This window comes from Peromyscus maniculatus, chromosome 20 (assembly GCF_049852395.1).
Source record: "Peromyscus maniculatus bairdii isolate BWxNUB_F1_BW_parent chromosome 20, HU_Pman_BW_mat_3.1, whole genome shotgun sequence".
Lineage (NCBI taxonomy): Eukaryota > Metazoa > Chordata > Mammalia > Rodentia > Cricetidae > Peromyscus > Peromyscus maniculatus.
The window spans coordinates 10,176,154-10,197,558 of record NC_134871.1 but is presented as its reverse complement, the minus strand read 5'-3'; the positions used below and the strand labels follow the sequence as shown (position 1 = coordinate 10,197,558).

Genomic DNA, 21,405 nt, shown 5'->3' with positions numbered 1-21,405 from the left:
ACATTCCCTGTAGCAGCAGTGATGCTTAAGCCACAAAGTGAATTGCATTTGAGCAGAAATTGGCCACGTCTGTGGACAGAAGAAGAAAGATGTAGAAAAGGGTGAAGCGAGTAAGGACCATTAACCACTTACTTTAGAATAAAACTTAAGTTTTGAAAGATTGTTCTAGAGTCAATTCCCTATTTGTCAAGCACTAAGCTGTGGTGAATGTTTCCACTATGGGGTCTTTCAGGCCAGGGGTGACAGGAGGGTGAAGAACAGTTACAGAAATAGCCCTGATGTCCCACTTTATCTTCCCAATAGTCTCTATCCTTGTTACAGCCTTCCTGCTGCAAACAAGAAGGTTCCAGAGATTATGATTCATGCCACACGGAAGGGTACAGTGAGCAATGTTGGAAGTGATCTTAAGTAATGTCTCCGGTGTCATCATCCATCTTACCATACGAAGCTCTTTGGAGATAGTAATTAATAACCTGTATTAAATTTAAATTGTTCTCATTCCCCTGTCCTTGGGCCTTGCTTCACTCCCCCCCCCCATTTCTTCTTATAAATGTGAGCCATGAGAGTTCTTTTCTTCCTACATGAAGAGATTCCCATGTCCATTGTCTTTCAAACATTGCCTGGGTATACTGCAGGACTGCGTGGCTCACAAGCTTTCCACTATAGAGTTTGGAATTTCTTTACTTAGTCTTTTTGGCTCTTGATGTTTCATCCTGTGTACCCTCTTGTGCCCAGAGATTAGCCATGGTTCCGGTTCCACACTGCTGTCAGAGGCCAAGGCAGTTCTGTTGTTCATTTTCTTCTCTGCCAAGCAGACTTCCTACTTCAGAGTCTTATGTGGCTCCAAGTGCCATTTCACCCCCAACAGCCATGATGTAGTCTTATTCCATTGAAGACATGCCTTTGGAATACAGATATCTGCACAAACTGTAAATTTAGAAGCTCAAGGAATCACTTTCAAATACATTACATAATGCTGTGGCATGTGACCAAATCAATGTAGATGGCAGAATGGAGAGGAATCCAAGGAGACCCATGTACTCCAGCTTTATAAGGTGCCAAGGGTGTGCCTACCTTTCTTTCTTGTGATTTTAAAAATTATATGATTTATGGGGCTAGGAGAAGAGAATAGTCAGGGTGCACAAAATTCTGAATTCAATCTTTAGCACTTATATCATGCCCCACAATAAAACTGCTCCATTTTCATTGATGAAAAATAGATGATTAGATGAATAAATAAGATTATTAAAAATATCTTTAACTATATTACCTTGAGATAGCTACTGCTCATGCCAATATTTTAAGATCTATTCCATAATAATTTGCTAGGTATGGTGGGTACAGAATAGGTAAATCACAAATGTGCACAACCATATACCAATAACCTATCATACTTCTTATATATTTGTTCTTTATAATACATGTGGTCATACTGTAAGTTACAGATGTGCTATGTTTCAAGAGTTTTTCACATGTATTGTGAGAACAGAGATCCTCACTGAAATGCTGCTATTGGTGGATTTAGTTTCCCAACCTAGTTCTAAAAAAATTATCTTAACTTATAAAATATAAGAACACTGACTGTGTAGTATAAAATGCACAAAACAGAACTGGAAAATCTCTTTTCCAAATTTAGCTCTTCCAGTCCCAAATAAAGCCCCAGAATAGGTCAAGTCTCCAAGTTAAGACTCAAAGGGATGAAACTCCCATTTCTCAGACTTAAAAATACATCAGTTTGGAGGAGATAGCTCTGTTTGTAAAGTGCTTCCTATGCTAGCATGAAGGCCTGAGCTCAGATCCCCAATACCTGAGTAAAAAGCTGAGCATATTGCTGCTTCTCTACAAGCTCTTGTGCTAGGGTAGGATAGAGACACACAGATCCATGGAGCTCCCTAGCTATGCAGTAGCTGAATTAGTGAGTTCCAGTTTCAGTGGGATACCTGGTCTCAAAAAATAAGGTGGGGAGTGACTGAGAAAGGCATTCAGTATCAACCTCTGGCTTTCAGGTGCATGCACATGTACATACATGAAAACACATACACAGTGATTTATAACAGAAAGACTCATAAGTATTATTGCAAAGCACTTTTATGTAAATTGCTGGACCTGGCAGCATTCAATAATTACAAAGTGAGTAACAGAAGCAGCTTAACACACCTACTAAGGATATATTTGATATATAGACTTTTAAGCTACAGAATCCTTTGTTCTACCTGTCTTTTAGGATACCTGAGATTCAAGCAGATTACAAAAACCCAAAAGATAGGAAAGGTCATGCTCATAGTTTTGCTAACTGACTTCATCTATCATTGCTTACTAGGTTACTAATCCTGAGCTCTACTGGAGCCCTGTTTATCTCCCACTTCTCTACTGCTTGCTCAAACTACCAAAATGACCCAAGGCCTAGAGCACTGCCCTAGATTCCATGAAATCACTGGGAGAGAAGGTGTTTAGAACCAATGACAATTGCTCTTTGTTACTGACACAGACAAAACAAGGCCAAGTACCCAGCATGCTCCAAAGTCACCGCATATAATTCCTGCTGTGTCGGTGGTAAAGATGGTAGACCGGGGAGGGATGATGCCTTTTTCCCCCAGCAGTCCATGATTTAACCAGACACTTTCTGCTGGAAAGGTGGTTAAAAGTCATCACAGTAAAAAGAACCATTAACCCAGCTCAATTAACTGATGACCTAACCAAGATGCTGACACGGCAGAACTCAAGAGATGCACAAAGATCTTTTCTACGAAATACAAATAGGTGCTTATGATGTCTTAAGTATTTCTTTATCTTTCAAAGAGTGGCTATTTTTTGTGATTTTGGTCTGGTCACCTTTAAATTTTTTTTTTTTTATTTCCTCATTGAAACTCTTCACTGAAATGACCATAAAAACCTGTAAGCCCATAAAAAGTCATAGCACCCGATATTTATGAAATTCACAAATTAGCTTGGAATCTGGGCTTCACCTGGAGGGATATCTACTATCAAGATGGACTTACATTTCCTATGCCCAGTTGGAAAATGGTCAGCCTCAAGGGTCTGGCTGACCAGGTTCACCCTCTGGAAGTCTGTTACTGGTAGAGAATGTTAACAGAAGTCATGACCTTGAAAATACACAGCAAGTTAAAATGGCATTCTTCCCACAGTGTTCACAGCCACATAGAGAACTGATCCCTTTTTATTATGTACAGAGCCATTTTTAAATGCAATGCTTTCCTGTGACCTTGCTCACCATTCGGGTAAGTGTTCCACTGCAGGTTGCTTTATTCTGGCACGAGGGATTATTCCTTGCTACAGCAGACAGAAATAGCCTAACAAGCCCGAGAAGAGAGCTGTTAGAGACACCAGCGGTTCCATATACTGATGTCAAACACACACCAAGAGCTTTAACCTTCCTCTCTGTCCATTGAAAAACACAAGTGCTGGCAACAGAGGAATAAAAGGAGGTGGATTTGTCCCAGGAGCGGAAATGTTCTGGGCCATTCCCAATCTGCAAACTTAAAAGGGAACTGCAGCGTATCAGGAAATGGGCTGGAGTTCAGTCATTTCATCCCCCTCTCTTGCGACCATTACCATCCTCTCTTTATCTGTGACATGAAAGATTAGTCTGCGCTTTCATTATAAACCATTTTCCCCATCTGGATTTTTGAAGCTTTTATCTTTGGCTTGCCACATCTCACATCAGGTCTCCCTCTGTACTAGCAAATGGGATGGTAGACTATATTTTTGTAATTCATTCATGTGCTTTCTTTCACAAATATAATATGTGCCTGGCACCACGCTGAATGCTCGGTCCTAATAGATTGGACTTATTTTAGTTAAAATATTGAAGATCATTTCATTCACCTGTATTATCCAGATTCTGTACAGCCTCATAGACATATTAATGATACATTCCTCACACAGTTTCTAAATAGAAGCTGTATTGAGAATGGTAGGAAGAAAAGGAATGATAAACTACTCCAGGAAATGCTTTTGGATGATTGGCAGGCATGTTTGAATATCTTACCTCTCTCTTATTTCATTCCAAATCAAGAAAATGGGAAATCTGTGGCTAATATCATTAAATTGTATTAAAAATAATAGTGGTGATCACACACACACACACACACACACACACACACACACACACACACACACGTCAGAGGAGCAGCACTGAGAAGTTGGGAATAAGAAGGCCTCTTTGTGGATCAGAAGAAGAAGAAGAAGAAGAAGAAGAAGAAGAAGAAGAAGAAGAAGAAGAAGAAGAAGAAGAAGAAGAAGAAGAAGCAAGTCCATCTGGCAGGCGCCTGCACATCTAGGCTCAACCACGGGGACTGCGCATTCTCATTTTAGATGCAGTCTGTGAAAGTTGGCTAACTGCTTTTTAAATCCTCGGAAGATTAGAAATAGAAAATTAGTATACATCAATGCTTACAAGAAAATGACAGCTGTCAGCCACACAGGCAGAGTGGGAGGGAAAATCAAAACCGTGGAACAAAGACACAGGTCTACAAAGTGACAGCAGCCTAGAGACGCAGGCAAGTCTTGTTAATATGCCTTAAGGAATCAGGATTGTTACAGCTGACTTTTGATGGTTATAGTCCAAAAGCCCACATTTCAGAGGCCAAGAAAGTTCCCAGTATGTTTTAGAAAAATTCTAGAGAGTGCTTAAGAGTGGGCACAAACGTTCAGTGCAGGTGAAACTTTGCCCTCCGGGCATACCATAGTCTCTTGAGATATTTTTGGTCATTACCAGGAGTGATGGTGGTATTGGGCATGCCTGTGCCCACTAAGAGAGGTCAGGAATACCATAGTAGATCCTACAGTGCACAAGAGAATCACCTGCAACAAAATGTCTGAATGCACCACAACCCAAATATAAATGTACCAAAGTTGAGAGAGCCCATGTTTAATGGAATACATTTGATTATTTGAAGAGTTCACTTGTGCTGTGTCTCTGCATTGAGAAAGAAACCAAATACGCTTGCATCTTTTCTGTCAAGTACTTTCTACCTGTTGAGGCCCCTTTGGTACCATCTGATCTTCACAATAACATTATGGTCCAGTGGGGAGAACATAGTTTCTACTTTAGGGAGGAGGCCTGAAAGACAGAAGCCTAAGCGATGCTCCTAACAATGGATAGATGCTCTGAGTCTCCTTCCAGTGCCTGTTCCACAACCTATTCTTGAAATGTCTTTAATTTTCAGCCAAGAAAGAAGAATCAAAATACTATCAGTCGTTAAAGTGTATCAAGTTTAACTTTAATAAATTAAAATGCAGACATGGATTTAAGTAAAGAAATTCTTTCATGCATTGGCTTATCCAGGCTCCAAAGAGCTCCTGACACGTAGCCTGTGCCACCTGCTGTTCTAGGTGCTGGCCCATGTGGCGAGCAAGCAACATTTGCTCTCAGGAGGCTTGTGTGTCAGAAGTACCTCACACTACATCATAAAACTTGTGGTAACTTTGGGTCATATTCTCCAACAATCCAAATAAAGCCTCACAGGAAGCCCATGTATAGGTGTTTGTACCTATAAGGAGGCCATAGGAGGATGTCATGTATCTTCTTCCATCATTCTTCACCTTGTTGCCTAGAGACCTGGTCTCTCACCGAGCTGGAAGCTAGTTTAGCCTAGGATGGCTGGCCAGCAAGCTCTCTGTTAGGATCAGCTTGTCTTCCCCTACCCATGCTGCCTGGGGTTACCTGCCAAGATTTCATGTGGGTCCTAGGGAATTTTTACTCAGGTTCTTAAAATTACATAGCAAGTGCTCCTACATACCGAGGAATCTCTCCAGCCCCCATACGGATGATTCCCAAGCAAATGTCATCTGTGTGATTTGTATATTAATCTTTTCTTCTGCCCCTCATTATATTTCCTCCACTCATTTCCAGCCCCCAGAAAAACTGTTCTCAGCTTTGAAGAGCCTAAATACAAGAGCTAGTAGCTGTATGGTCTGAGATTTTTCTTTAATTATGTTTATTTATTACTATTTCTGTGTATGTGCATGCATGCATGTGTGCATGCCAAGCTCCTATGTAGAAGTCAGGGGCCAGTATGCAAGGATCAGTTTGCTCATTCCATTACATGGATCCTGGGTATTGCACTCAGGTCAACAGGCTTGGCAGTAAGTTCCTCTGTCTGCTGAGCCATCTTCTGTTCCCTGACTGGGCCCTTACATTATTCTATAGGTATCAGTATTTTAACTACAGTTACACAGCAGATCTTACAAAGATCATATTAAAATTGGTTGCTTATATGTTATTCTTCCACCAGTAGACCTATGATCTTGAAGGACTTGTGCCCGACTCCATCCTTTGTCCTTTCTGGTTCCATTATCCATTATCTGTACTAATTGGCACCCCAGGCAGGATGTACCAATGAGAAGGCACTTCCAGAAAGCAGATGGGAAGGGATGTGGCCCTCCTCTGACCTCCTCATTCATTTAGGCCAGCAAAGTCTCAGGTCCCTGCTGCTATTTTCCCATAAATGCCACATCATCTCCTGGCCATACAGTCCGAAGATTAGCAATATGCCCCTTTCTCAGTTCTCCTCAAATTACAGAATTGAACTACATTTTCATTCTCCTTTTGTGATAGTTTTACTCCATGCAGCATTCCAGGGTCTGACACAGTGCAAGTCCAAGAAGATGCCAAGTAAGTGATTGTTAAAATTGCAAATGAATGAATACAGATGCTACAATCAAAATTTAATCAGTTTCTGAGTTTTTGTGTATGTCAAAAATGCATTCATCAAAGGCTTCAGTTTCCTCAGAAGTACAGAATTGCTGTGTGAACTCTGCTAGACACAGTGCTACTTATTAGCATTGCTGTTCTTTGTCATCCCCAACTTTCCAGCAAACAGAAGAAGGTGATGCCTGGACTCTCCCCCAGAGCATCCAACAGTTCTTTTGAATTCTTCATCACTAACCTCAAACACAAACAGAATCAAAGCCTGACTCTTCTGTCCTGTGCAAGCCCCGGTCAGAAAACTCCCACCTCTGAGGATGCATATAATGACAGCTGGCTAGACAAAAAAGGAGAAAAATAAATTCAACAAGACTCACATTTCGGTAAAAGTTTCCAATCAAAGTGAATATGACACTTGAAAAGAATGCTATCCTCGGAGCCCTTCTTTTGGACCCTCGGTGGTAGCTATGTTTTGGAACTTGCCAAATGCCTGCTGCTAATGTGAAATTGGTTTCAACTTAATTTGTCAACCAAGAAAACACATTCTTACCTTTTTTTTTTGGTAGCTATTACTGTCCACATTTATCACTTTCCCGAGTTGACAGTGACTGCAGAGTTAACAGTCATGATAGCTACTGAAGATTTGTGAAGCTTTTGCAATAGGTGACAGGTCCTACTCTGGACACTTTTTGAAGTTTATCTGCATGACAATACTATAAAGTAAGCGGTAGTCCTGTCACTTTGCAGAGAGGAAAGCTGGACTTTGTCGAGGCTAGGTTTTTGAGGCATACCGATTCAGAAGTTCCAGGGTACAGCTCCCTTTCTTCTGGTCAATCACCACTGGCCTCCAGCATCTAAGAGAGACATAGCGAGCAGAAGGGTGGCTGAATTTTTCAATCCATTATATGTTAGATCGTTAGTGCAGAAATGCTTGATTTTTTTCCCTCAGGCTTCCCTGGAAAGCCATGTCACTTCTTACTGCGAATGGGGTGGAGGATGGGGCATGGCCAGGAGAAAGGCAAAGAGCAAGAGAATGCAACAGCAGCCGAGCAACACTTCAGAGGTAAAGTGGTTTCTGCTTGGCCACGAAACAAAATGTATATTTTTGCGAGTCTGAGCGGCTTTCCCACTCAGAGAGAAAGAAAGCCCAAGGCCCACGCTGACTTGGCTAGGTCTTTAAATGTTTCCCAGCGCCTAATATATTACAAAGAAACTACAATGAGAACAGATGGAGAGCATAAAGCAGATGCAGAGCTGAAGTCTAAACAGAGATGAACAATTCTTCAGCTAACAATAAGCAAACGAGGTGGCAGTGCAGATGCCGTGGGAAAGAAGTCGCTTACAAGGGAGACCAGTGACTGGGCGAAGTCAGGTTCGCAGGAAGGAACACCGCAGGGGTGCCCTCCTGCCATGTGGAATGACATCCCCTCAGGTTTTCCTGGGCTACAAAATGGGCATACAGGGTCTTCTCAGATGGGAAGCTCCAAGAAATCAGAAGTCGTTAAGGCCACAAAATACCAGAAAACATACTACACAAGGAAGGCCTTCTGGACCAGAGCATGGTTACTACATTTTCTATCCTGAAAGCAGGCACTCCCATACTTTTAAGCACATCAGACACGGCAGAGGTGTTACTTCTTGGGACAAATTCACCTTCTTTCACCACATCTATTTTTCTAATTAAAAACTTGCTTCATGGATATTTTCAGACGTAGAACACAGGCAGCAGAGTGCTGATTTTTACGGCCCTCCCCAACGAGGTTCAATGTCTGTTTATCAATATCTGCTTACTTTGTTTCCCATTATTTTTTCTTGCTATTTTGACTCAGTTATGCTTAAATTTCCTTTACTTGGTGTCCCCATTTGGAAAACGTGCCTACGTCTGGTGGTTAGTGGTTGGAAGGAAAGCTGTAGAGTGCTCAGTACAGAAGCCTGCAAAAGCCAAGAGTAAAATAAATGTGCATCATTTTTAACCATTTTGTGTGCATGTGTGTGTGCCTGCATGAATCTCTGTACCTTGCACATGTAGGGGTTCATGGAAGCCACAGGAGCTTGCAAAGATTCCCTGGGATTGGAGAGACAGACAATTGTGGGTCATCATGTGTGTGCTGGGAACCAAATGTAAGTCCTTTGCAGGAACAGTACTGAATAGCTGAGCTGAGTATCTCTCCAGACCCATAGACTGTAATTTTTATGGACATATTTGTGAAAACGCAATAGAAGACAGAAGACATGGCATGGAATTTGATTGTAAGATGGAGTGGAACAAAGCTGAAATTGGGAAAATCAGTTTTTTCTTTTCTTTTCCCAGTTCCAACATTGCCTTAATTAGCAAGTACTGGGAAATGTGAAACTCTATTGACATACATTTTCCTGAGGGAGATAACATACACCATAGAAAAATAATCTATCAGTGAATCAACATTTATATATACAGCTGCATTTCAGTCACAGGATTTCTTGGAAAAATGGAAAAAAATATCCACACAATAATTAAAAAAATGACTATTGCCAACTTCTAGAAGCTAAATCTTCCCAGGAAAGGCAGAGAGATTACAGAGCTGCTGGTGAAGCTAGAGGAGATGTATGTGAGAACTCAGGTGGAGAAGGTTAGGTGTAGACTAGCCATTCTTCCTAATACAGACTGAATGCTCAGTAACGGTGCACACTCAGATATAACCCACAATGACCCAGTGACACTGAAGGCAGCAGAGATGGAAACAGGGCTGTCAGCAGAGGTGCTGACAAAAAACAGACAGTCTGAGAAAGTTCCCACCCACTTTAAATGCACCCACCAACCCTTTTCCCAGCTATGAGGAGATGGTTTTGATTATGTAATTCAAGACTTCCTCTGCTCTGTAAGAAGCATAGCATCTTCTACTACCATTGAAATGGTTATAGTCTGTTGTTTCTAAATGTGTTTCAATTTAATTTCTAGCCCCACATCCAACTCTCGGGCAGTTTTTTTTTTTTTTTTTTTTTTTTTTTTTAAAGAACACCTGCAAAAATCAACAGGTTCCTCTAGTTAAGAGTCTATGCATACGGCCAATGACTTCTGAGTATCACCCCCAGTGGCTCATTCTTGTCAGTAACTTTACACCATCAGAGGTGTCTGTACAATGCAGTCACAGACTCAACCCCCTCTGCCTCCTCTCCTTCCAAATCTATTGAAGGATATTCTCCAACATCTGGCCATATTTCACAAACAGTATGTACATTATCAATATAATGACACAAATAATCAGGTAATGGAATATGCATTTGTTTTAAAAGCAAAAAGGCAAACTTCAAAACAAAACAAAATGGAAAACATTCTACAAGACCTAGTGACCCATCCCAAAGTCACCCAAAAACCCAGAGCTGTTTTTTTTTTTTTCCTACAGCTGGTTAAGATAACCCCTAGAATGGAACCTAACATTGCTGCCATGTACAAGAGTGACTGGAGTGGAGGTAGAAGAGGCTGAGGGAAGACAAAAGACTGCAGATGTGCTGCAGTGAGAACTGAAGTGTCTGGGAGGTGACTCAGTATCTACTTCATCTCATGACCCCTCCCTAGGGCAAAAAATGCCTCGGATGCTATTTCCCTCCATGGTTGCTCTCTGGTTGGAGAACTGATGGAGAAAGGATTGAACTATTATTATGCGTCTGCCAGTGTAGCAAGCTGAAGCCCAGACATGACCGTCCTTTGTAGAAAGGAAGGAACCATGGAGAAAGTGAATTAGTTCAGAAAGTAATTTCCTGTGACCTCCACACGATTGCTCCTCACAAGGCCACTGTGAGTTCTAATAGTCTGAAAGGGCAAGGCTCAGTGATGTTGCTCAGTTCCTTGCACTGGTGATTACCTGAGGGAGTGAAACAGCACTGCACAAGGCATTTTCATAATGAGAACATCCTGAATCCAGTTATCCCAGCACTATCATCAGCACTAAGCTTGCTAAGTATTCCCAACTCTCCTTAGGACTTGTACATCTTCAAAACATCCACAACTGTCTAATTGATTAGGACTCGGCCAGACAGCTCCAGGTGGCTAATTGGCAAAGCAATAGCTCAAAGAGGATTCATCTTTAATTATGGACATTTGACATCTTTATGTAGGTTTTATGAGATATTAAATGCATTTTCGCTAAACATCTATTGAAGCCATATGGCAGCCTTGAATATGGAGAACAAACTGGGCACAATGAAACATTCCTTTTTTTTTTTTTAAATAGAATGGCAAAATGTACTGTTAAGGGTACTTTTTTTTTTTTTTATAAGTCAAGGCTAGGAATTCAGGAGTCTAAGTCGTAAAGACGTTCTTTAGGAATTGCTGAAGGCTGAACAGAGTTGGAAAAAGGAGCAGAATGCAAAGAGTTAAGAGCAAAGAGATCTAGAACTAGCTAGTCCTTATTCCAAGAAGAGTATGTGAAGCATAAAATACTATAGTGCATTCTGTGTTTATCCTTGGTTCCACCAAATAAATCAGTTAGGACTCAAATTTTTCTCTTTCTATCCATTTAGCCATTATTTAGAATTGAGGATGAAAAAAAAAACCCACTACAATTAGAGTCACAAAGGCTGAAAGATACTTAAGTGGTGTATGAATGGGAGCAGGGGCTCTTTGATTCAAGTATATATAAAATTTACATACAGGAACTTTTCTGCAGATAAGGCCTACAGCTTTGGATGAGAATAAGAAACTCATTGTTGGAAAAAATGTTTAAACACCATACTTCATATGCAAGACTGTAAGTCATCTTACAGTACAAGACACTGATATCAGCTCTCATTTGTGAGAATGGCTATTAACAAATAGACAACAGAAGAGTATTATTGAGTATGGGGAGAATCGGATCCCGGGACACTGCTGGTGAGAGTGTAACATAGTGCACTCATAATGGAAAATAGTGTGGACATTCTGCAAAAATTACGAATCAAACTACCATATCACACGCAGTTTCACTTCTGGGCATATACTCTAAGGATGCTGAAAAGATATTTGCTCTCTCATGTTCATTGCTACCTTCACAATAATCAAGATCCCTAGGTGTCCATCAATGGGCAAATAGATAGAGAAGATGTAGTATGTTCATACAAGAGAATGTTTCCTAGTATTAGAAAAGAAGAAAACATGATAAACCTGGAAGACACGATGTTAAGTGAAATAAATCAGACAAAGGAGAATGAATGATGTGTGATCTCAGTCATGTGATCTGAAGTCCAACTTATAAAGCTGTGAGTATCAGGCGAGGCCAGGGGAGGGTAGAGGAGTTGAAAGTTATGGGCCAAAGGGTGTAAATTTCAGTTAGATAGAACTAAGAAGTTAAGGATCCATTGTGGGGTAACTGTAGTTGATAAAATCTACTTGAAATTTGAAGTGTTCTCACTGTAGACATTGATTTGTAAGATAATACATAAGCTAGCTTGATTTAGCCATTCTACAATGTACAAAAATAATACAATGTTATATACTCTAAATCTATAAATTTTATACTTTAAAACTAAAAAAAAATGAAAATAAGAAAAAAGAGAGAGCCCTATATTAAGAATGTAAAACCTCGTTAACTGTAATCCACTGAGAGGAGCAGCTGACATCTCCTCCCTCTGCTCCACTTGCAATGAAAGGCACACACCCTGTTTATTTTTGAAGGTGGGCAGGGAAGTTGATTTGCAAGACACAAAAGAAGTTTCAAGAGTTTACAATTCCGTGATCCTCACAAAGTAAGTTTTACTCTCTGCAAGATCAAACACTGTCCCAAAGCTCCATAACCAAAAGTTGAGGATAAAGAAAAGCCTTTAAAACTGAGATGCTCTGAGCAGCCATGTCATCTGCTTCCCATCAGTCATAGGCTGTGGTGCATTATCTTATCAGCTGCAGATGAAGGATCGTTTCAGTTGCAAGTAAACAGAAGTTATTTGCTAGAAAACTGTGTGTGTGTGTGTGTGTGTGTGTGTGTGTGTGTGTGTGTGTGTGTGTGTTCCTGTTTCCTCTTTGCATTTGGACGTTGAGGCAAACTCTTCTTAAATGACCTTTTTAGCACATTTCTGTCTTATTTTTATTAACTATCTTGAAACTCTCTATTACATTGGACAATGTACAAATATCTGCCTTTGCTTTTATGAATATATTCCAATATCCAGGCCTACACTTAAAGAATAGAATGGTTCTACAAGCTTTCATATATATATATATGTGTGTGTGTGTGTGTGTGTGTGTGTGTGTATACACACACATATACATATATATGTATACACACATATGTATACATACAACACACACACACACACACACACACACACATATATATATATATACATACATCCTTTATCTATGTATATTTATAAAATCATCCTCTATATCCTTGCTTCCTGTTCCTGGACTGATTATCTATTTGGCATTTTCTCCCACATCTCTGAAAGATACACTTATATGCTTATTTTCCAAACTGGATATCCAGCTATGGAAATCCATTTCCTCCCACCAACTCTAACAAATACAGTTGCGTTCTTCTTCCCCTTTCATGTGAGTAGTTTTTTCCATTAAAAGTCAACATTTGGTATAAACAGTGTCCCACCAACTCTGTTCCCTTCCTACACAACTATTTTTCTGGGAGGTAATGATCCTGACTTTTAAGTTGTTCGACTTTGATATTTTGAATTTATATCTGTCACTTTATCTTTCAAGATACTCCATTCTTCTCATATTCCACCAATGCCATCCTCAAGGGGACTGAATCTCAGCTATGCCTAGTATATCCCATTCCCAGAGACCTTGAATTTTACATTCTTCAGTGTGATTCTTGATATTCATTGTCAACTTTACTAGACTAAGGTTTATGCTAGGAGATAGACTCATGGAGAGGTCTTGAGGGTGTTGCTAGTAAAAATTTAACTGAGACAGGAAGACCTACCCTTGCTGTGGTTGCACAGTCTTGTGTGCTGGGCATTGGAATGAATAAAAAGGAGAAGGAGAGCTGAGCACTAGCTTTCTGTTTCATGATGATGGATAGGATAAGACCTTATGCTCCCTGCCACTATGCTTCCCAGCCTTGGCAGACTGTATCCTCATGTAAACCATCAGTCAAAATAAACCCTCTTTCTTTAAATTGCAGTTTGTCAGGTATTTTAGTCACAACAATGATAAAAACAACTAATACATTCAGAATAAAACTTCAGCAACTAGCCAGAGGAAGGCTGTGGAAATACCTTCAATATAAGGTATGGGAGAGGGCATTTTAAAACTGGTTTGTTTCTTACACTTTCTAACAATATACTTTATTTTGGCGCCAATATCATTGTCTGGGTTTTTCTGATGTATTTACCATGGATTCAATTTGCAGCTCTCTAGTTAAAACAAAAGCTGTTCTGTTTTGCTGGATAGATGGCGGCTCAGAGGGTAAAAGCACTTGCTGTTGTTGGAGAGGATAGAGTTTGATTCTCTGCATCCATATCCTGCAGCTTACAACTTCGGGTAACTCCAGCTCCAGGGAATCTAACATCCTCTGCTGCCCTTTGTGGTCACCTACACACATGTGTGCTCATGTGCATAAATAAAGATAAAATAAACCTAAAATAAATAAATAAAATTTTATACTCTCATTTTTCTGTTTTCTACGCCTGGATGGGTGGATTCAAACCTTTTACACTGTTCTCGGCTGTTCTCTCTCTCTCTCTTATTGGTGAAATTATTAAGGTCACTCCACAGAGTTAAAAGGGAGGTTTATTAGTGGCATAACTTACAAATGAAGGGATAGGTAGGTTGCAGGGTCTGGGGATGGTGTGTTGCAGTCTGGCAGTGTTCTCTGGAGAACTCTGCTTGGTCTACCTCCACCGTCCAGGGTCCAGGAACAGAGAGACAGCACGTGCATCCGGGTCTCTGGTCTTCAGGGCTCTCTCTCGGCCCAAGGCGTAACAGTTACCGAAGCCTCAATGGGGGTTGGAACTTTCAGACCAAAGCTGGAATGGCTACCCACTACTTTCTCTCTCTCCCTCTCTCTCTCTCTCTCTCTCTCTCTCTCTCTCTCTCTCTCTCTCTCTCTCTCTCTCTCTCACACACACACACACACACACACATACACACGTATGCATGCATGTACAAATGTAGAAAGAACTCTGTGTTCAATGTACTTTTGCCGTTTTTAAGAGTCTAATAGAAATCAATATTACAGAAACCCAGGCAAATACTTTAAGCAGGCATTTTATCAACAGCTATTTATAAGACAATAAGCAACGTATGCTTAGCTGTCACTTATGGGTGGAGTAAATGAGGCCCAATCTGCCTCAAGCAAGTCATTTGCCAGATGGATCCAGACACTGAATACCTTAAGCTCCAGCCCTCTTTTCACTTAACCCTCCTCATTTTAGGCTTGTAGAGCATTGCCTTCTTGGTAGTCTAGAGCTGCTTTCAAGTCCCAAATACCTGAGAATTGCCTCAGTCAATCAATACTTTTTGTCATGCTCTATTACAGCTGATCAATATGGACAAGGATGCAATGAGGTGGAAGCAAGATGTTTTATTCAATCAAGTTTTTGGTCTCTTTTATTGATCTGAATGTTTTAGTAGTGTTTATAAAACTTCTATATTCCTTTCATCTAGCCTGTTTTATTCCAACTAGTAAGAATTGTTTGCACAGAAACACTCGCATATACCTTTCTCCATAGCTGCAGGTTGACGCTATCAGTATGAACAGATGTATATTCCAGATTCATTTCCATTGTTTGAGCCACCTGGGGTGAGATCACCCTTTGTGTGAGGATCTCCCATCTGTGCAGTGGGAGCTGGTAAGACTTACAAGCTGGGATTACATGGGTCATCTGTGGTCAGTGGACATACCCAGTGTAGCTGCCATGGTAAAAAATGGGGGAAGAGACAAATATTGTATGAATTTTTCCCCTATCTGTTGATGTTAGCTTTCAAAATGTATGCTATAATCTCAATAACCACAGAGTTAAGTACTTACTGAGGGACCAGGGGTAAGGTAAGGATCTTCTCAGAAGTGGAAATAGAATATAGTGTGATTGAGAGATAAAGGGAAACTAGAATAAGAAGACTGAATATGGATGGGGATGAGAAAGAAGGTAGAGGAAGATTATGTGGAGGGACAACTAACACCAATGGCCATTTGAAAAACCAAGTGGAAACCTATGCTTATCGCGGCTTCCTCAATATTTATACACAGATGAAAGGAATCTAAATGGAGTCACTAAATCACAGAGAAGGGAACGCCCCAACTAGGCATCTTATTCCATCAAGTAAAACCTCAGGTGCTAGAAATGGGTTACATCTTGTTGTTGATCAAAGGGACCATATGGAAATGCCCAAACACCCCAGGTTACTGCCAAGGCGATTGGTTTTTCTCTACAACCTTATGGTAAGGTCCTATTGCTGAAGTCAACACTGACTTATGCCATCAAACATGGAGGAGTCAAGCTGGTACCTAACTCAAAGCTTTGCCCTTACTAATTTAGTGTTTATGGTACTGGACATACTTAACATACTAGCAGAGAAAGTTTTTCAATAGCACCCAGATATAAACTCTGCAACCTACAACAATAACCTGCCTGAAAGATATACTGATACAATAAGTACACAAATATGAGAGTAATCAACCACTTTTAAATAAATTAAATTTAAGGCCCAGTCTATGAGATTGAAACCATACCATATATTCCTAAGTGGCCAGGAACCTGAGACTAGATAGGTCATGGGCCTAATACTATTATTCTGCAAAGGGATTGTAGCAATAAAATGACTCCTAACGGCACACTGCTATACCCATATATCACCACTCAACCTCAAAGGAACTTCCTCAGACGGGTTTCAGAGATCCACAACTGGACAGTATATAACTTTGGAGCCCTTAGTCCTAAATGAGAGGTCTTCATCAATGCCTTTCCCTTAAGTCCTTCCCCTATGTGGAAAGGGAGGAGGACAGATTTTTTTAAGAGCCAAAGGTTGGGGGATGAGTCCAAGGAAACCGTGTCTTCCAGACACAACAAGACTGATGCACATTTGAACTCACAGAAACTGTGGCAGCATGCACAGGACCTGCACAGTTCAAGCCAGATGGGCTTCCAGGAATGAGGGGGGAAGTGGACATGTGGTCCCATCTTTAACCAAGAAACTATCTGTAATTGACAACCAATAGGCAAAGGGAAAATCAGTTTTCTCCACTAGAGTCTCAGTGGGTATATCAGCCACACTTTAGGGTAGATCTCCTATCCACAAGTAGTTGACCAACACAAAAGGACTTCAGTGGTATTTTTGAGGACTTTTTGTTTTATTTTGGCATTTTTTTTGTCTTACTGGTTCTTTGCTTGTTCGTTTTGATTTTCATTTTGTAGTTGTTGTTTTTGTTTTGGTGTGTGTTTCTTGTTATTTTTGTCATTTTGAAAGAGAGAAAAAGAACAAAGTTGGGTGGGTGGGGAGCTGAGGAGGATCTGAGAGGAATTGGGGGAGGGGAAAACATTACCAAAATATATTGTATGAAAAAACTTTTCAATAAAATTTTTTTGGGGGAATATGGCTGTTTTTAGTAGTGGTGGTGAGAGAGGGGGAAATTCTTTAGTATCATTGAAACTTATTGTAGAATAATGGACAGGATCATCAAAAAATTCCTATGAGCTGTCTACCCCCAAATGTATTTGTATTTTTTAGCAATACTATGTGTTCTTTCTTATTGCCTTTACAGATTCTGCAAATTATTCAAGTCTAAATAATCAGAATGCTGGAATTAGTAGCTACAGGTTCACCATGTAACCATCTAAAAGGGAAAGGAAATGTAGAAAATGAACCTAGTGACTTTGCTTTGCATTTCTGAAATAGTCAAGAGTGCCAGCAACATAACATTTTTCTTTCTTCTACCTTACTCTGTACGTTTGTCATTTACTTTGTGAATCTTCACAGGGTAGGGCGGCCCTGAGTTTTTATTTTTATCACTAAATGTCTATTTGGTTTAGAATTTTCACACTGAATGGAAACATCACTCCTTTGTTTGTGGTTTTCTCTGGGGAGTTGGAGAGTCACAAAACATATTCTGCACTGACTTTTAATACTATTCAGGGTTTATTAGACATTCTTTCTTATACACATTCTCTTCAGTGTATCCTTGACCATGCCCTAGGTTGCATACTCGATTTTATGATTCAGAATACAACAGTGACCTACATCCCGAATCACAACAGGACATAACCCACAGCAAATGAAGAGAGAAAAACAAGCCTACAGAAGAGATAAGATAAAATACTGATACCATGAGGATACCAAGGGGTTATTACACCAGCTGAAGATAATTACTGGGTAAGTAAAGGTCATAAGAGTTTCAAGATTAAACCAAATGGAGCAAGGGTAAGTTATTATCTCTGCTTGTTAGATAAAGGCCTGGTGACCCATATTGGAATTCAGGGAAAGACTTGGGGAATGAGGGAAAGGAACAAAACTAGTTTTTGATGCACATTTATTTTATGTGGTCTGTGGAGGAACAGCTTTTGTATAAGTCACATCACTGAATTTTAAGGGAGAGGTTCTGTGATGATTGATCAAAGTAGCTGGTCATCAGCCAATCAGCTTGAGAGATGAAGAGCTTATCATTCAGAGCTGGGCAGAATGGTTTGCCCTTGGATGAATCTTGAGAGACCAAATGATGAGTGCTGTCAAACAGGTTGTTAGAATAGAGCCTTGAAGGAATGGAGTAGGCTAATCCAATCCGGCAAACAACCAGGAATCCTTTTCTTTGCAACCAACTGTGATAAGTAATGCAGATAACACAGATGGATATCTAAAAAACTTGCTCTCAATAATCTGTCCTACAGAAGTAGAGTTGTGCATCATAGCAACAGGTATAGTCCTGAGGTAGAGACAGCTGCATTTAGAAAGTCACAAGAGAAGGGAAACAAACAAGGCCTAGACCCATGATACCAACAACAGCTCTGTGCGCAACATTGTGAGAGCATTTTACATGAGCTATCTAATTTCTCAATGATTTAGTGCTTATGAAACTACAGGATGATATTTCATTTAATAAACTTGCCCCGTTTATGGGACAGATATTATATTTCCTGCATTATAGGTGGGGAAGTGATTGGAGTAATTTGCAAATCTCTAAGTGAGACTGTCTTTAAGGGTACTGCATGGCATAAACCCATGGTTCCCTTGGAAGTGGTGGTATAGATATAGAAAAATGCAAAGGAAAATAAAATAGGAAAAGTCAGCTACTGGTTAAACAAGCAGAAATGCAAATAGTTAAATGATTACTCAGAGGTTCTTGCATATTACATTGAAAATTTTCTAGAAATGATATTTCAATGGGGAGACAGAAAAGTACAAAAAGAAAGAATGCATATTCTGTCTGCATTCATAACAACTATTCTGTTTTGTATAATATGAAATATCATATATTTACTACAAGAAACAGGTTAAATAATAAATGCCTGAATTTACCAGTTTAATAAATTACCAGTTTAATAAATTAATGTTGTACATGAGCCTGTCTCCACTCTCATCAAACTCCTCCTACATGGAACTAAGATTCTGAATGGTGTTAGTTTTTTTTTTTATAGTTTACATATGTACTTAAAAATATATGAACACACTCCCATTTGTGAGCTTTAATATAATTCATAAAATGGAATTATAAAGTGAATATGTGTTTTGTGATTAGCTTTTGGCTTAGTACTATTTATGCCTGTGGACATGTAGACACAGCTAATTTATTCTCTAGTTGAATTGGAGGCCTTTTTATAAAGACACCACACATGATGTATCAATTCTAAAAAAAAAAGGATAATTGAGTAATTTCCAATTTTCTACTATTAAAATATAAGCTGCCATAAATGTTCTTATGCCCATATTCTGGTATGCAAATTATTCTCTAGATCATATTTCTCTAGGTTAAAATCATTACAAGGTGGCTGAGTAGATATGGTGAGATCCTGATTCTGTTTCTAATTTTGAAGAGTCTTTTGATCAATTTTCATTAAGTATGATTCTCACCCCCTTCTATGTGTGTGTGTGTATTTCATTCTGTTGCTATGATAAAACACTCTAGCTAAAACCAACTGAGGAAACGAAAGAGTTTATTTGACTTACACTTTCAAGTCACAGTTCATCCTCACAGGAAGCCATGGCAGCAAATTCAGTGTTTTAGTTAGGGTTACTATTGCAGTGATGAAGCAGCATGACCAAAACACCTTGTGAGGAAAGGATTTATTTGCCTTATGCTTCCATACTGTTCACCATTGAAGACATTCAGGGCAGGAACTCAATTAGGGCATGAAGCATGAGGCAGAAACTGATGCAGAGGCCATGGAGGAGTGCTGTTTATTGGCTTGATTCTCACAGCTTGCTCAGCCTGCTTTCTTATAGAACAGTGGTTCTCAACCTTCCTAATGCTGCAACTGTTTAATACAGTTCCTCATGTTGTATTGACCCCCAACCATAAAATTATTTTCGTTGCTACTTCAGAACTGTAATTTTGATACTGTTATGAATTGTAATGTAAATATCTGATATTTTTGGTGACCTTAGGTGAACCCTGTGAAGGGGTCATTTGACCCCAAAGGGTTGTACCTACAGGTTGAGAAACACTGTTATAGAACCAAGCTCACCAGTCCAGGATGACACCACTTATAGTGGACTGGGGCACCCCCCGTCAATCACTGGTTAAGAAAATGCCCTACAGGCTTGCCTACAGCCACATCTTATGGAGGCATTTTCTCAACTGAGGTTCTCTCCTCTGAGATGATATATAACTTGTGTCAAGTTGACATAAAACTATCAGAAGTTACAGGCAAGAACTATGGAGGAATGCTGCCTAGTGACTTGCTGTCTGGTTCATGATCATTTTGTCTTCTTATACAGTCCAGCGTGCCTAGGGATGGTGTCACCCACATTAAGCTAGGCCGTCCTATGTCAATCATCAGTCAAGACAATCTCTCACAGACATGCCTGCAGGTTAATCTGATGGATGCAATTCTTCAGTTGAAGTTCTCTATTCCTAGGTGCCTCTAGGTTGTCTCAAGTTGACAATAAATCTAACCAGAACAACAGATTACTACATTAAGAAAATTGTATTCCATTCCTAGTTCTTAAGAGTTTTTAAAATAAGGAATGTTTATAGAATTTTATTGAATGTGTTGTTGGTATCAATGGAGAGGACTTTTTTTTTTATGAGGTTATGTAATGAATTGAGTTAGTTTTCTAATTTTGAACTAAATTTGTTTCCAGGGATCACCTTAAATTTATGATGTCTAATTTTTAAAATTCATTTTGCAATGTCCTATTTACTTATTGGTGTTTAAATGTTTGAATGGTATATGTTTTTTCTTTAAAAACATTAATTTATGTATGTATGTATGTATGTATGTATGTATGTATGTATGTATGTATGTATATGCACATATTTGTGTGGTAGCAGGCTCTTGGGCCAAAAGATATGGCCATCTCCCTCAGACTGGAGTCACAAGCATTTGTGGGATACTTGTTTTGTTATATGGGTGCCGGGGGCCCCATTCCAGTCCTCATGGCTGTACAGCAAATCCCATTTTGTGAGCTAGCTTTCCAGCATCACCTTGATTTTTCTTATACTATGTCAAATTTTGGATCCCAAATTGATACTACTCTTACAGAATTAGTCTTGGAATATTCTTTCATCTTCTCTTGTATAAAAGAATTGACATATTTCAGACATGAATATAGGGCAGAACCTTCATATGCAACCTTTCAGTTTAGTGATTTCCAGTGGGGAATAATTAATCAC

The 21,405-nt window shown here is 39.6% G+C and overlaps 1 protein-coding gene across 6 annotated transcripts in view; it reads right to left on the bottom strand.

The window, feature by feature from the left end:
* Samd12 (sterile alpha motif domain containing 12) overlaps positions 1 to 21,405 on the bottom strand; it is a 435,192-nt gene that overhangs the window by 67,728 nt on the left and 346,059 nt on the right. Inside the window, exons 5-6 of one of the 6 annotated variants that reach the window (XR_013046324.1) lie at positions 7,462 to 7,524; positions 6,912 to 7,007 (exon numbers count right to left, since the gene is read on the bottom strand). The exons of 4 other annotated variants lie outside the window; for them this stretch is intronic. Coding sequence is in view for 1 of the 2 variants with exons in the window: in XM_042264520.2 (XP_042120454.1) it covers positions 7,505 to 7,524 (20 nt within the window). In the remaining variant the exon portion in view is untranslated. The remainder of the gene's footprint in view (positions 1 to 6,911; positions 7,008 to 7,461; positions 7,525 to 21,405) is intronic. One more of the 6 variants, XM_042264520.2, reaches the window with a different exon arrangement.